At 42.2% G+C, this 13,202-nt stretch overlaps 1 protein-coding gene across 1 annotated transcript in view; it reads right to left on the bottom strand.

Annotated features, from left to right (window-relative positions):
- The window catches only part of llgl1 (LLGL scribble cell polarity complex component 1), a 34,401-nt gene that overhangs the window by 12,562 nt on the left and 8,637 nt on the right, over window positions 1-13,202 (bottom strand). Inside the window, exons 3-10 of the mRNA XM_018672905.2 lie at window positions 6,389-6,470; window positions 6,089-6,249; window positions 5,762-5,908; window positions 2,281-2,443; window positions 1,934-2,069; window positions 1,503-1,557; window positions 809-963; window positions 480-700 (exon numbers count right to left, since the gene is read on the bottom strand). Of these exons, the coding sequence (XP_018528421.1) occupies window positions 480-700; window positions 809-963; window positions 1,503-1,557; window positions 1,934-2,069; window positions 2,281-2,443; window positions 5,762-5,908; window positions 6,089-6,249; window positions 6,389-6,470 (1,120 nt within the window). The remainder of the gene's footprint in view (window positions 1-479; window positions 701-808; window positions 964-1,502; window positions 1,558-1,933; window positions 2,070-2,280; window positions 2,444-5,761; window positions 5,909-6,088; window positions 6,250-6,388; window positions 6,471-13,202) is intronic.

Below are 13,202 nucleotides of genomic sequence, written 5' to 3'. Positions count from 1 at the left end.
TAGCAAGTGAACCACAAAGCAGTCCATGTTTTATAAAGAGATAGCTGATAGCACGGTTTCCACCAGTGTATTGCAAGACTGGCGGCCCACCGGGCCTAAGTTGACCCCCCACTGGGTCTAGGCACCAGGGAATTTGGGCAGTTTGGTTGGAAGCATAGATATAATGGTTGGAAATCTCACCAGTGACATGTTTGTTAAAATGTGAACACACTATAGGAAATCAGCAGATCTGAGATCAGTGTTCTTTACCCTCATTGTGCGTAGAGTGACGTTCAGCACTTGATACTTCCATCTATCACAAGCCAGCGTTACCTAGCAACCTTTGCTAGCTAGCCAAACAGTACCACTGAAAGTTAAGACAGTTTTTTTCAGGTCGCCAAATACTAGAGGTATTAGGGAATTTCAAGTCATTGCCCTCCTGTTATATGTGTAAGCGAGTGTTTCCTATTTAACCGTGCTGATCGTAGCGTGTTTCTCACCCTGTGTGTGTGTTGTCGGCCCTGCTGTGCTTTGCCGGCATTGACCAGCCTCTCCCACAGTTTAGGAGGGACGCTGGAGATGTGGCAGGAGCAAGTGATGGCAGAGGAGTGGAGAGGAGCCAGGTAGGGAGTGGGCAGAGAGGGCCACCCGGGGGTCTGGAGGTCAATTACAACCAGCTCCTCCTCTAGTAGGACTACCAACGCTGACGGGTCATCAAACTCTGTGGGTAGAGACGTGTGTTAAAACAAGTAATTTCTTGAATTAACATGGAAGAAGACACTGTCAAGAATCCATGGACACACGTCATTAACACTGGCCAGATCCTCACCTTTCTCTGGCTCTGTGCTGTGGACAGTGAAGAAGTCGATGACTCGTGATGTGAAGTCGAGAGTGACGTGGTCCTTGTCCTGCTGGATGGTCAGACAGTGGCGGTCCCCGTAGCTGGCTCTGGGCATCCCTCCGCTGTATAACAGCACCGGAGAACTGGAGCGAGGCACACAGAAAGGCATGGAAAGTATTTTTATTTATGTTCATTTTGTCCATCATCTGAGTCAAAACAGCAATCAATGTGATTGGGGAATCATTCTTTTTGTTTTTTACCCTCCAAATTAGTATTTATTTTGAATTTTAAAAGCAAAAATTGGATTTGGGAGAAAATAAAATCAATACTGCAAACATCTGGTTGAACTGCCGTACAAAGACTGTAGTTTAGTCATTCTTTTTTTTGGTATTATGGTAATTAAGGCACTTGAGTAATCAACATCTAATTTTCTCCCAATTTCTCTCCTGAGCCAAATTAAAGAAAATAGTATTCTTGGGACAGGAGGCAACAACTTTTGGATTTACAGGGACATAAAAACCAAGTGAAAAGAGATGAAAAGACAAAGAATAAAAAGAACAAATAAAAAGAAAGGAGGAGTAAAAATGGTTTGGCACTGGGATCCAAGATACTCAGTCTGACTCCAAGAATCAAATCAAATCCCCTCATATAGGAAAACACAAAATAAGGATTCAGCACTCACCCTGTCTGTGTTGTCCTCCACAGGATCTTGCTGATGGCCTTGCAGGGAAATGGACCTGGGATAGGCGACAACGAACAGTGAAGTTATAAAACATTAAGAAACTTCAACCACTAAAAGAGGTGAGACGAAAAAGAAAAATATGAGTTAAGAAAAACCTGAAGCAAACTTTCCATACATATTTAAGATGATCATCATTATGCAGCTTCTCTTAAGCTGAATGAACAGACTCTACCCCAGCCATGACCCTAACGGTCACCATAACAACAAGCCCCAATGAGACACAATGTATCACCGGACCTGACTCATAAACACAGGACATTCATCATTTTGGCAAGACCACCACCTCCAACAGACCTGGATGACAATGTGCTTAAGCATGCATTTAACATCAGCTGAGACACAGAAATGTATGGAGTGTGTGCATTTCTCACCATATGGGATGGTGGAGGTCACTGGCTGGTGACTGCAAGTGTTGCCACTGGTAACGGGCCACACAGAGTAGCCCCCATCGTTATGGGAGCTGACAAACAAGTTTCCAGTGCGTTCCCACACCAGGCTCTCCAGCTGCTGCAAGGGGATTCACACACACATGGGTTGCATGGCAGTAGAAAAGCAGCTTATATATATAGATATAGATATAGATAAAGATAGACCATTAACAAAGTGAACTCGAGGGAGTTGCCACTGCAGAAGGACTAGAGCCGAGTGCATCTGTCAGCAGCTAATAGCACTGAAGTACATCAATGTGCACTAAAACTTCACTGTGTAAACCAGGTACCTGCTTGCCCAGGAAGAGCTGGTCTGCGTGACGAGTGCTCAGATCCCATAGGACCACCAGTCCTCGGCTGTAGCCAATCAAAATCTTCCCTGACTGCTGAGGATGTTCCTGAAGAGATTCCACCGGCCCCAAGGATTTCCCACATCTGTAGTCATCTGGCAGGCTGGAGGAAAATAAACAACAACAAAACATCACCCTTTATCCTGCATATGTAGATTAATTGTAACTCTGCACACTATAAATCATTGATGTACTGATAAAATTATTAATACTGCATACTGAAAGATTAAAGATAGACCTGCAGTCAAAGCAACATTTTGTGCAACTTGTCGAAGTTATAAACATTATGTGCAGAGGCTGACAGAACACCAGAATCAGACATCAGTGGTCTATGAGCATGAGAACAAAGCTGGTGACAGCACTGGACTGTGAAGGGGTTACAGTAACTGATCCAGGGGTCAGTAGACAGCCAGAGAAAGATCAAGGAGAACATCCACATCTGACACTAAAGAAGACCATTGTTGAGCATAGGCAGAGGTTATTATGTGACTCAAGTTCCATATCTTGTTCATGTGTTTGTAACCTAGTCAGAAAAGCTTAACTTGAACTTCAGTGTTCAGGTTTGTTTAACATTTGCCATTATCCCAGCACATTAAACGTATGTTATGGATTGGGGTTTCAAGGGCCATTTCAAGGGCCATTAGAGAGGATTCCCAGATCCTGATTTAATGAGAGGGATAATAGAGACAGAGGAGGAGAGATCTTATCATATTATCATATAATCCAGTTTAACATGGGAACAGCAAAGAAACACCAAGAACAAACCATCTGTATAAACTCTGACACTACTGCAGGCTGTTCTTCCAACAACAACAGTGAAATCAACATCTAGCTGGAGCTGGAGCACTGGAGCTTGTGAACTAGACATTCCTCTGAGGCAGCAGAGGAATGTGGAGCAGGACACACCCTCGAGATGTCAGAGGATTCCCTCAGCGAGGGACAGGGAACAGAGGAAATCAGAGGAAGCAGCAGAGAGACATGAAATAAACAAACAAAGAGGGAGGGGCAATAAAGCATCGCAGCTTTCTGGACTCTTAGGTGTGGATGAGGCAGAACCACCGCTAAAGAGATAGGCAGATGCAGAGACACACACACACACACACATGCACACACGCAGACAGACTTCTGACTGCTTTGGTAGGGTTCACTGAGGAAGCTTCTCTCTCCGCAAGCACAGAGGCAGAAACATTCCCAACAAAGCATTCCATTGTCTCTGTCTCTATGTTCACAAGTATTTTTAGGGAATCCAGCATCCTGCTGCAGAGTCCCGGTGATGAGCCTCTGTGTGTATGTGTGTGTGTTCGTGTACCCATTGGAGATACAGCTGAAACACTTCCCCGACCGGAACACCGCGTTTTGGCAGCTGGTACAAAGCCTCACTGTCTAAAACCTCCCCTCCTTTGCACGCACGCGCGCACACACACACACACACACACACACACACACACACACACACACACACACACACACACACACACACACACACACACACACACCATACAAACCACCCCCCACCACTACCACCCCCCCCACACACACACACACATAAGTCTTATCAGGGCCCTCGTTAGGCCTCAGTTCTGCCCACTTCCCTAAACAAGCCTAGTTAATGAGGGGTTTGGCCAACCAGTCAGACAGTCACCCAGCAGAATAAAAAAGAAACAAGAGAAGCTCTGTGATACACTGCCAGAGTATCAACACAGGAATGTAGCAAAAAACGCTGCAGCATGACAAATGGAAACACTAAAGCATGTACGTGTATACATTACTTTCCATTATGCAGCTTTGTGTACATTTCCATAATAAGGACACATCGACACTTTGTCCTTGGCATCTGTGTCTGTGCTCTAATACCAACATATCACAGTGTTTGTCTTTAGCTCAGTTCTACTTAACTTTCATACACGGCTGCACATGACTGCATGAATGTTGGGAGACTGGACAAAATAACAGAAATACTTTAAGGTACTATAACCCTGTAGAAAAACACCATTAAAGGTTGGACCACGGTTTGTCTTGGTTTATGTGGTTCACGATGTTTTGGCATATTATGAACTGTCAGCCATTCCCAAGTTTGCAGTGTTTACATTTGATGCATCAGCAATTCAGTAGCCTTTTGTGTCAGATTTAAAACCCCTGAAAACTTGGTCTGTGTGGTCTGTGTGGGTGCAGATTGATCAAACTTGATTGGGGGTGACAATAGAAGCAACCAACTCTTCCAGCAATAATCACATTTAAATCAAATGTTGCTAAATCGTGATTGGTACAAAGAAGCATGCAATATCACCTTTTCTAATTCAGCCCCACCCAACACAAAGAAAACATACGAGTACAGAAATTTCTCAGGAAAAAAAAAAAAAAAACAAACTGTGAAAACTGTGCTTGTGTAGGACCCAATCACTTATAATAAAAAGTCAATTGAGAAAAAAAGGTTTTATGTCCTTTAAGAGAAGTCAACATTTTTGCAAGTGAGCAGTTGAGTCAAAATCAAAACTTTCTGAACAGAACTTCACTGATATTTACTGCACACTGTTGGTTTTTTGATTGTATTGCACTGTATATTCTTCCCCAAAACGTCTGCTCAAATTCCTATCCAGGACTTACCATACATATTGAATGAAACATCTCAAAACAGGTGCCTCTACAACTCAATTCTGTCCTTGTTTTAACAATGAGTGCACCAGGCCAACCAAATACACCACTTATTTGCATCTGATCCCAATGCTCCTCACTCACACCACATCCATAAAACTTTATTATTGAGAAGAACTTTACAACTGGAACTGAGAGCATTATTTGTTTTACAGCATGTGATGTCTCTTGCTCCCTAACCTCTTCTCTAATAACAGCATACTGGCCATCTGACTGTTCTCATGGTCCCTGAACCACACGACCCTGACCCGCCTGCTGCTGCTAGGGTCAATGGGGATATTTGTCCATGTGCACATGTGTGTGTCTGACCTGCTCAGCTGGAGCTGTGAGTGGAGGAAACTAGAGTGTTTCAAGGGAAGACAGACAGAGAATGAGTCAAGAAAAGAGTTTAAGGCCAAGAGAGCAGGAAACTGCATAGTATTAACAAGGGAAGCACTTGATGGTTTTAATGTGCCAATAAAAAGAATATGGAAGATTATTTTTCTTAGGGCTTTCAATGTAGAGTGTTTATAGTGTAGTGTCTCATGGTCTGAATGATGTTTCAGAGGATTTTCCTGCCATAGTCTGAATAAAAGTCTGAGCTAAACACTGAATACTTAATTTATTCAAGTTTGACGTCAATTTAACAAACTTATCTACCAGCAGTGTCACTGCAACACCAGCAGCATCAGGCCTCTGAAAGATCTAAACCTTTGTTATCTGATTTACCTTTTTTTTATCCCTTCATTAACGTTTGCGCTCTGTGAGGGCGTCGGTGCAACAGTCTCACCTCTGCGTGACCTGATCCTGAAGAAGCGTATGGTTGTCTTTCAGTGAGAGGCGGGGCAACTGCAGGAAGTACACGCCCCCTCCCTCTGTTCCAATGCAGAGCAGGTCACATGACCTCAGCAAGAGGAGGACAGTCACCCGGGTGGCACTGGGAAAAAGAGGAGGAAGAGGAGAAAGAGTGAAGTCACATCTGATTTTACTCCTCATATGTGTTAACGATGATAACTTTGAAACACATGGGCGCATGACTCTGATCTCATGATCTGAAAATTCCTTTAAAGGCTAAAAATAATAACATCTAAAACAGGGTAAATAGGTTCTTATATACCTGCAGCTCTCGATGCCAGGTCGTCCTGGGAGGCTGTAGTTGCCCACTTCTTGGAGGGAGACCACACCCTCTTTCTTAACCCCTCCCACCTCTCTGGGGGCCCCCGCCACCAACTCCCACAGGTGAATCGTGTTGTCATCCAGGAGTGACAGCAGACGGCCCTGTGACAGAGCAAGTCGGACTTTAACGTCACACATCAGTTTGACTACCATTATCATATTTTTATTCATGCACAGGAGTTTTTTTGTTCTGTTTTGTTTTTTCATTTCTACACTTGGAAAATACCAGCATGGAGCTCACCTGCCCAGGCAGGAAGTGGATCTGTGTAACTGCAGTGGTGTCCTTGTGAAGTCCTGTGAACTCCACACCAGGGGCCCCATAACTGCAAGGATCCCGTCAAGGAAATACACAGCGTACATTTTACACTGTACAGTGACAACCAACAGGGAGTTGAGTCCAGTCCATAGAACGTATTGATTTGATGGGTATAAAAACTTTTATGCTGAAAAAGCGTAGTTCTCTCACTTGTGAAGACAACTAGACTTTAAAAAATTGTGTTTTTCAATACAGTATAAAAATAGGTGCATTAGCAAGTTTTCAGGCAGAAACTTTGACACAGATGGGTTACTTAGAGCTTGGCAATATTCACATGACCCATTATTATATTATTTCTGACTCAGTAGCTCTGTTCTGATAATATGATATGGGGTGTGACTGCTGGCCTCTAATAAGAAAATATCAAAGGAATGTGAATAATGCCTAAGAATGGATTTATTGCCTATTTCACACATTACGAAAATATGATTTATTACACCACCAGGCAACATTTAAGATTTATCACAATAAGTACTGGAATCAAAATACTACAATACTGGTAATTCTTTATAACAACACTTAAATCTGCCAGCTCCATTGTAATATTGTTTGCTCACTTGCTGGATAAAATCCAACAGAGAGACACACAGTACTAGACCAGTCTCACCATTCCTCTTGAAATATTGTTCACCCTCTCTCCCTGCTTGATCCCTCTCATAGCTGCAGCCCAGTATAGCACTATGTGTCAGGCATGGCACTAACACTGCCAGGATGAGCAGTTAAGACTCCCAACATGGTTTAAAAATATGCATTACTAGTAGGGTAGGCGAGTTTAGTGAAAAAGTGCCAACCGAATGGCAGAAGTTATTCTTGGCTGTGTGGAAGTTCATGAGCTGTACAGGGACCAGTCACAGAAAGCACAAGTGTAAACCGACCATATTCTTTTTTTCTCCTCCTGACATGAACATACTGAATAACACAATTTGTACACAGTGTTGACACACACTGGTGACAGCTCAGCATCATCAACATATTACCACATTACCATGAAACCACAGAAAGACACACACACACACACACACACACACACATACACTGGCAGGCAGAAAGGAAAACATCCATCCTGTCTTCAAAACATCTTCTTGTAAAGTAGAATTAAAACATGGGACTGGGAGGACAGAGCTCAAGCCCATGAACACAGTTAAAACTGGTAATTCTGAGCTGTAAACCAGAACAAACATACTGGTTAGGTGTAATAGCAGGGGAGAAATCAGAACACTATAACAAAGCTCATAGCAATTACCAGCACCAGATGACGCAGATGCTCAAAACCACTGCTCTGTCTGTGTGACTGTGTATAATCAACAGCAATCTTCACAGAGCCCTTCCTTTGTTAGCCCAGTAAATGAAGCCGAGCTGATAAAATAAAGACTACTTTTAAGAACTGTGACGCCATGTACACAACTAGGCTAAATTGGGGTAAATTGTGTTAGAATTAGCACACGCCCGCTAGCAGCTACACAATGTACACACGTACACACACACACACACACACACACACACACACACACACAGAGTTGTGTGCAATATCGACACACTTGAGCATGCTGCTTACATAAGCCTGTAGGAATGTGGGTTAAAAAATGCAGAAAAATAAGAGGAAATCTGAGAGTTCTTATGTTTGTATACGACTGTGTACAGAGCTGGTTTGCTCTATTCCTACCACCATTGTCTTCATTATTCATTACTCATTTTATCTGAGAAAAAAAAAAATTATAACCAGATAAATGTCCTTTTTTCATTTATACTACAAGAGCATTGGTATTTTTCTTTCCTATTCTCAGCATGCCCAGGGAGAACTGTGTCCAAATCCAGTTATTTGTCTTCAATTCTAGATATTGTTTTTCTCCTTTTTCTCCATCCACTCTGTGTGATACCCAGGGAATCGTGAGGGAAGTCAGTGATCTTCCTTCAGCATCATTCCCCACTCTCAATCTATCCTTTCTACTCCTCAATTTAAATCCCTCTTAGCTCGGTTCCTCCCTGTCCTAATGCCCTGGAGGCCTAGCTGAGTTTTATACCTGCATTCCTTCGTTATTGTCACTTCCTGTCCCTGGGTTTTATTCACTGCAATAACACATGCCTTAGACAGCTGGAGGTGGAGGTGTGAGAAGAACATTCACTCTTGGGTCATGAACCACAAGTCCAGATAATGGGAGAGGTAGAGAGACCAAAAAAGATAAGTGAGGGATGAATGAGGGAAAAAACAGTTACAGAAATATACCCTGGAAGGCTATATTTTGACATTGAAGGGAATAGTTTGACATTTTGGGAAAATATGCTTTGGTTTCTTGCAGACCATTAGATAAAAAAGACTGATACCACTCTCATATTCTATGCTAACTATGTAGCTACAGCCAAAAACAACTTAGGATAAAGACTGGAAATAGGAGAAAACCGCTAGCATTGTTCTTTCTAAAGGTAAAGGTAACAAAACCCACATGTTAGAAGCTATTTCTCCTTTGCTTAATCCTTGCCAAGTTTAAGAGCATCAATTTGCAGTTTTACAAAAGGCTATGGCCAAGAAACTGATGGTAACTGTCAAACATTCAGTTTGTGCTGGTGGGCAGATTTTGTTGAGCTTTGAGAGCTAGGAAAGATCTCTCCAGTCTTTATGCAAAGCTAAGCTAATGGGCTGCTAGCTGCAGCCTTGTATTTACTGGACAGTAATGAATGTGTGATCGATCTTCCCACCAAACTCTCAGTAAGAAAACAAATAAGCATATTTCCAGGAGTTATGAAGAAAGAGTGAAAGCACAACTACAAAATGCATCAAACCACTGTTTTGCAATGAAAAGAGATGTGCAAAGTAATGTCGACAAACAGAGGAGAAATAACTGTATGAGATGATAGAAACCAAAGGAAAGAGAATTAGAAAAACATAAATCAACAGTTGTACTGCTGTGCTTCAAAGATAAAAGTGAGAAAACTGACAGGAGAGTAAGCACACAGAGAAAATCAAAATTCCACAGCGGAGTGAAAAAGATCAGAGGGACTGAAAACAGATGGACAGCAGCGGTTTGTGCCTGTATCCCAGCTACGTAACGATGACCACAGCTCATTCATCACAAATCTATACTGCAGTTGCCACAAATTTAAGCTGGCTGTGCAAAAAAAGAGTGCAAGGAAAGCTGTCAGCACATGGAGAAAAAAATAAGACCACTAATGACTATTTAAGACTGTGTCAGAGCCTTGACACTTGGCTGGTCTATAACACCTCTGACAGAAACCAGGCCACTACCATCTCCGATTTCAGACTTTTTCATTCCACAGAACCCCAAATAAACATGTCTGACAGTCAGGAGAACAGCTGTACAGTAAAGCAGAGGTATTTAATATAAATTAAGAGGGAAGACAAATTAAATATGTGTGATGAGGACAAGTGGAAAACCTAAAGGTTCAAATGTGGCACATGGTTCACAGATGACACACACGCGCGCGCGCGCGCACATTTCCTGGTCCTGGTGATGTCAGAGGACAGCTGGTGGAGGGATTCCCGGTGATGATGTCATCACCTCCTCACTAGGGACGGCTGTGTGTGTGTGTGTGTGTGTGTCCTCAAAATTAAGCTCCCTCACCCAAGAAATCTGCTCAATGACCAGTACAACAGTTCCTCTATTGTAGTGGAAACATGATAAATGTGTCACCCTCCCTTTGTAACTACCCAGCCACATATTTACAGTACAGATATATAAACTTCATAGAATAAATAAATCAAACTCACAAAACTGTCATTCCACATCTGATAGACTTCAAGGAGTGAAGATGAAGCTGCCATTACACAACATGCCACAAAAAGATGATTAAATTTAAGGTATGGAAAAATAAATAAATAAAAATAAAAACAGAAATCAGAGATGAAAGAAACTGCTGCAAATTCTCAGGATGCCTAACCAGGAACATCAAACAGGGACACACACATAAGGCTGTAACACCAAAGTCTAAAGGCAGTCAGGTCAGGACTATGTAAAGAGTTAGAAACACCGACTCAAAGCAGTAATTCAAAGACTTCCTCAATCCAATTTTGAAACGAAAACTGAGAAAATTAAGTTGATGTGAAAGGCAGCAAGTGCACAGTCAAAGTTGTGTATAAATGGTCTTAGATGATACAGCTTGTTCGGGACATTTCTTAAAAAGTTACACAAAAAGGTTCAGGAAAAAAAAAAATCAACATAGGAGACTTAAATCTTTGATCAACCTGTTGAATGACACACTGGTTTAACAGTGCTGATCTGTGCAAGGAAACCATTCATGAGCCTACATGTTCTGAGTGTATAACACACAAAGATTTGCTACATTGCTCACCAGAGAACCCTGAAATGCACACAATGGAGGCCTACAGTAACTCATAATCACACACTCTCTCTCACACACACACACACACACACACACACACACACACACACACACACACACACACACACACACACACAAGTGCAATTGCCCGGTGATGCAGAGAGAGAGCGTTAGTAAGGATAAAGCAATTTCACGGTCTGAATACAGACAAACAGAAGGCATTGTCCTCCATGCGGACACACAGACAACAGCCAGCACACCCTCCAACACACACATATACACACACACGCATGAACGTGACAGAAGATAGGAATGGACAGGAAGGAAGGATGGATCGCTAAACCCAAGAGTGAATGTACAAGTTGACCACACACAGAAAGAGAATACAACAATCTAGGCCAGAGGAAAGATCAAAAAAGTTCTACGCTCTAAACTTTTGAGGAATCATCTGCAAACGTTTTCTCCAAACTCCCTTTCCTCCCTACACACATAGCAACACACACACAAAGTTACAAACTCTTCAGACGTCTGGCAAAAGGCAGTCTACAACAAGACAAGCCAAACAACTCCACCCACCCACTAGAGAAACAATCCCGTCTCATTTGCATCCTCTCCCTCAGCTAGTACCTCTCCACCTCCCACACTCCCCTCTCTGTCCCACTCACTCAGTGCACGCTCTCCCTGACACCGCTACAGTCAAACTTGAAGAGGTGGATATACACAACTGTCAAGTCAGAAACAAAACACTGCAGCTAAGCTGTAACTAAGTAAACTTTAACTATGAACATTCACAGTCCCCAGAGGATGAACTGTAATGATTTTAATAACAAACAGTTGAAGAGAGCATGTTTAACCAATGTCACACACCCCTCTAGACTGGACTAGTCCTCTTGAGAAAAAATATCCCTGCATGTCCAGCCTCTATTTACAGTATATCATCTACTGTAGTATGACAGAGAAGGTAAGGTAAAAAGGAACAGATAGTATAACAATAATTTTTCAGAAGGTTAGTGGTTAAGATGCTTAAGTTGTGGCTCCATGGATGGCAATGACAGTCAGTCTTCCACGCTGATCTAGACTGAAATATCTCAGCAACTACTGGATGGATTGTTATCAAATTTTGTAAAAGCATTCCTGGCACTCAGAGGATGGTGGTGATCCCCTGACTTTTCCTCAAGTGCCACAAAATGAGGTTGAAGTTTGTGATTTTGAGTGAAATGTCTGAGCATCTACTAAATGAACTGCCATGAAATTTGGCACAAATACTCATATGTACTCAGGATGAATTGTAATAACAATGGTGATCCCTTAAACAGGTCAAAATTTAATTTTGTACACCAGTTTATAACCAAATACATACATACCAACAATATTCTCACTAGCCCCAGTTGTACTTTGCCAGCATGTTAGCATTTGCTAATTAGCACTAACCACAAACATGGTAAACATGTAAACACATCATTGCATTTAGGGATTGTTAGCATAAAGTTTTTTTTCTTTCCACTGTGGAATTTTTGAGGACACCATATAGACACTCACAGATGTTGACATAAATAGATCTTAGCGAGACTCATTTTCATTTGAACACATACATGTATCAACAAATGTTATTAATAGTCGAGCTCAGTCCTTTATCCTAACATCACATAAATAGGCCTATCATTAAGAGGAACAGTGCCAATAAAGTTGTACTAGAAAGGTGATACTTGCACTACTCCGAGCTAGCTCTACCATCACTCTGCATTTTTCCTCTTCACTTTCTCTGTCTTAAATTCAGTCACCCATCTCCACTCTTTCAACCCTCCAGAGACTGACTGTATTTACACAACTCTGACATGCCAGTTCAGATAAATGTTTTCTTTTTGGTTCCTCATCTCTCTTATTCAACAACCTATCCACTCTGTCCAACTCAGAGAGACCCCCCCAACTCTTTATCCCAACAGACAGTCCCCTCTAACTTGTTGCCAACTGGGCGAGCAAGTGTGTGTGTCCATTCATCTGTAAGTGTGTATAGGTGTGGGGGTGAGGGTGTGAGGAGGAAGCCGGCGTGGACCAAAGAGAGTGAAAGAGGAGGGTGAAGAGGGTGTGTAACAGGGGGGTGTTTAAAGGTCCTGCCATTCTCCAGGAATATAAATGAGGAACAAGCTATAGCCAAGGGACCGAGTGACAGGCAAACAGAGAAAGACAAAAAGGAGAGGAACAAAACAAAAACATGAGAGGAGGAGCGAGAAAGAGAGAATAAAGGACCAAAAATAGTGTATATTGCAGTGACAGACAAAATGCTTTATATGGCAAAATAAGCAGGGAGCAGGCAGCATGTGGGCGAGAGGAGAAATAAAGAGGAAGAAGAGAAGGGTGGGAGGAATGTTAAAGGTTGAATCACAATGATCTGCTCATAACCATACCATTAAATACTGACTTACAGATTTATTCAACAAAACAG

Source organism: Lates calcarifer, linkage group LG11 (genome assembly GCF_001640805.2).
Source record: "Lates calcarifer isolate ASB-BC8 linkage group LG11, TLL_Latcal_v3, whole genome shotgun sequence".
NCBI classification, from domain to species: Eukaryota; Metazoa; Chordata; class Actinopteri; family Centropomidae; genus Lates; species Lates calcarifer.
Note: the sequence above shows the minus strand (reverse complement) of the source record. Positions and strands in the feature narration are given on the sequence as shown.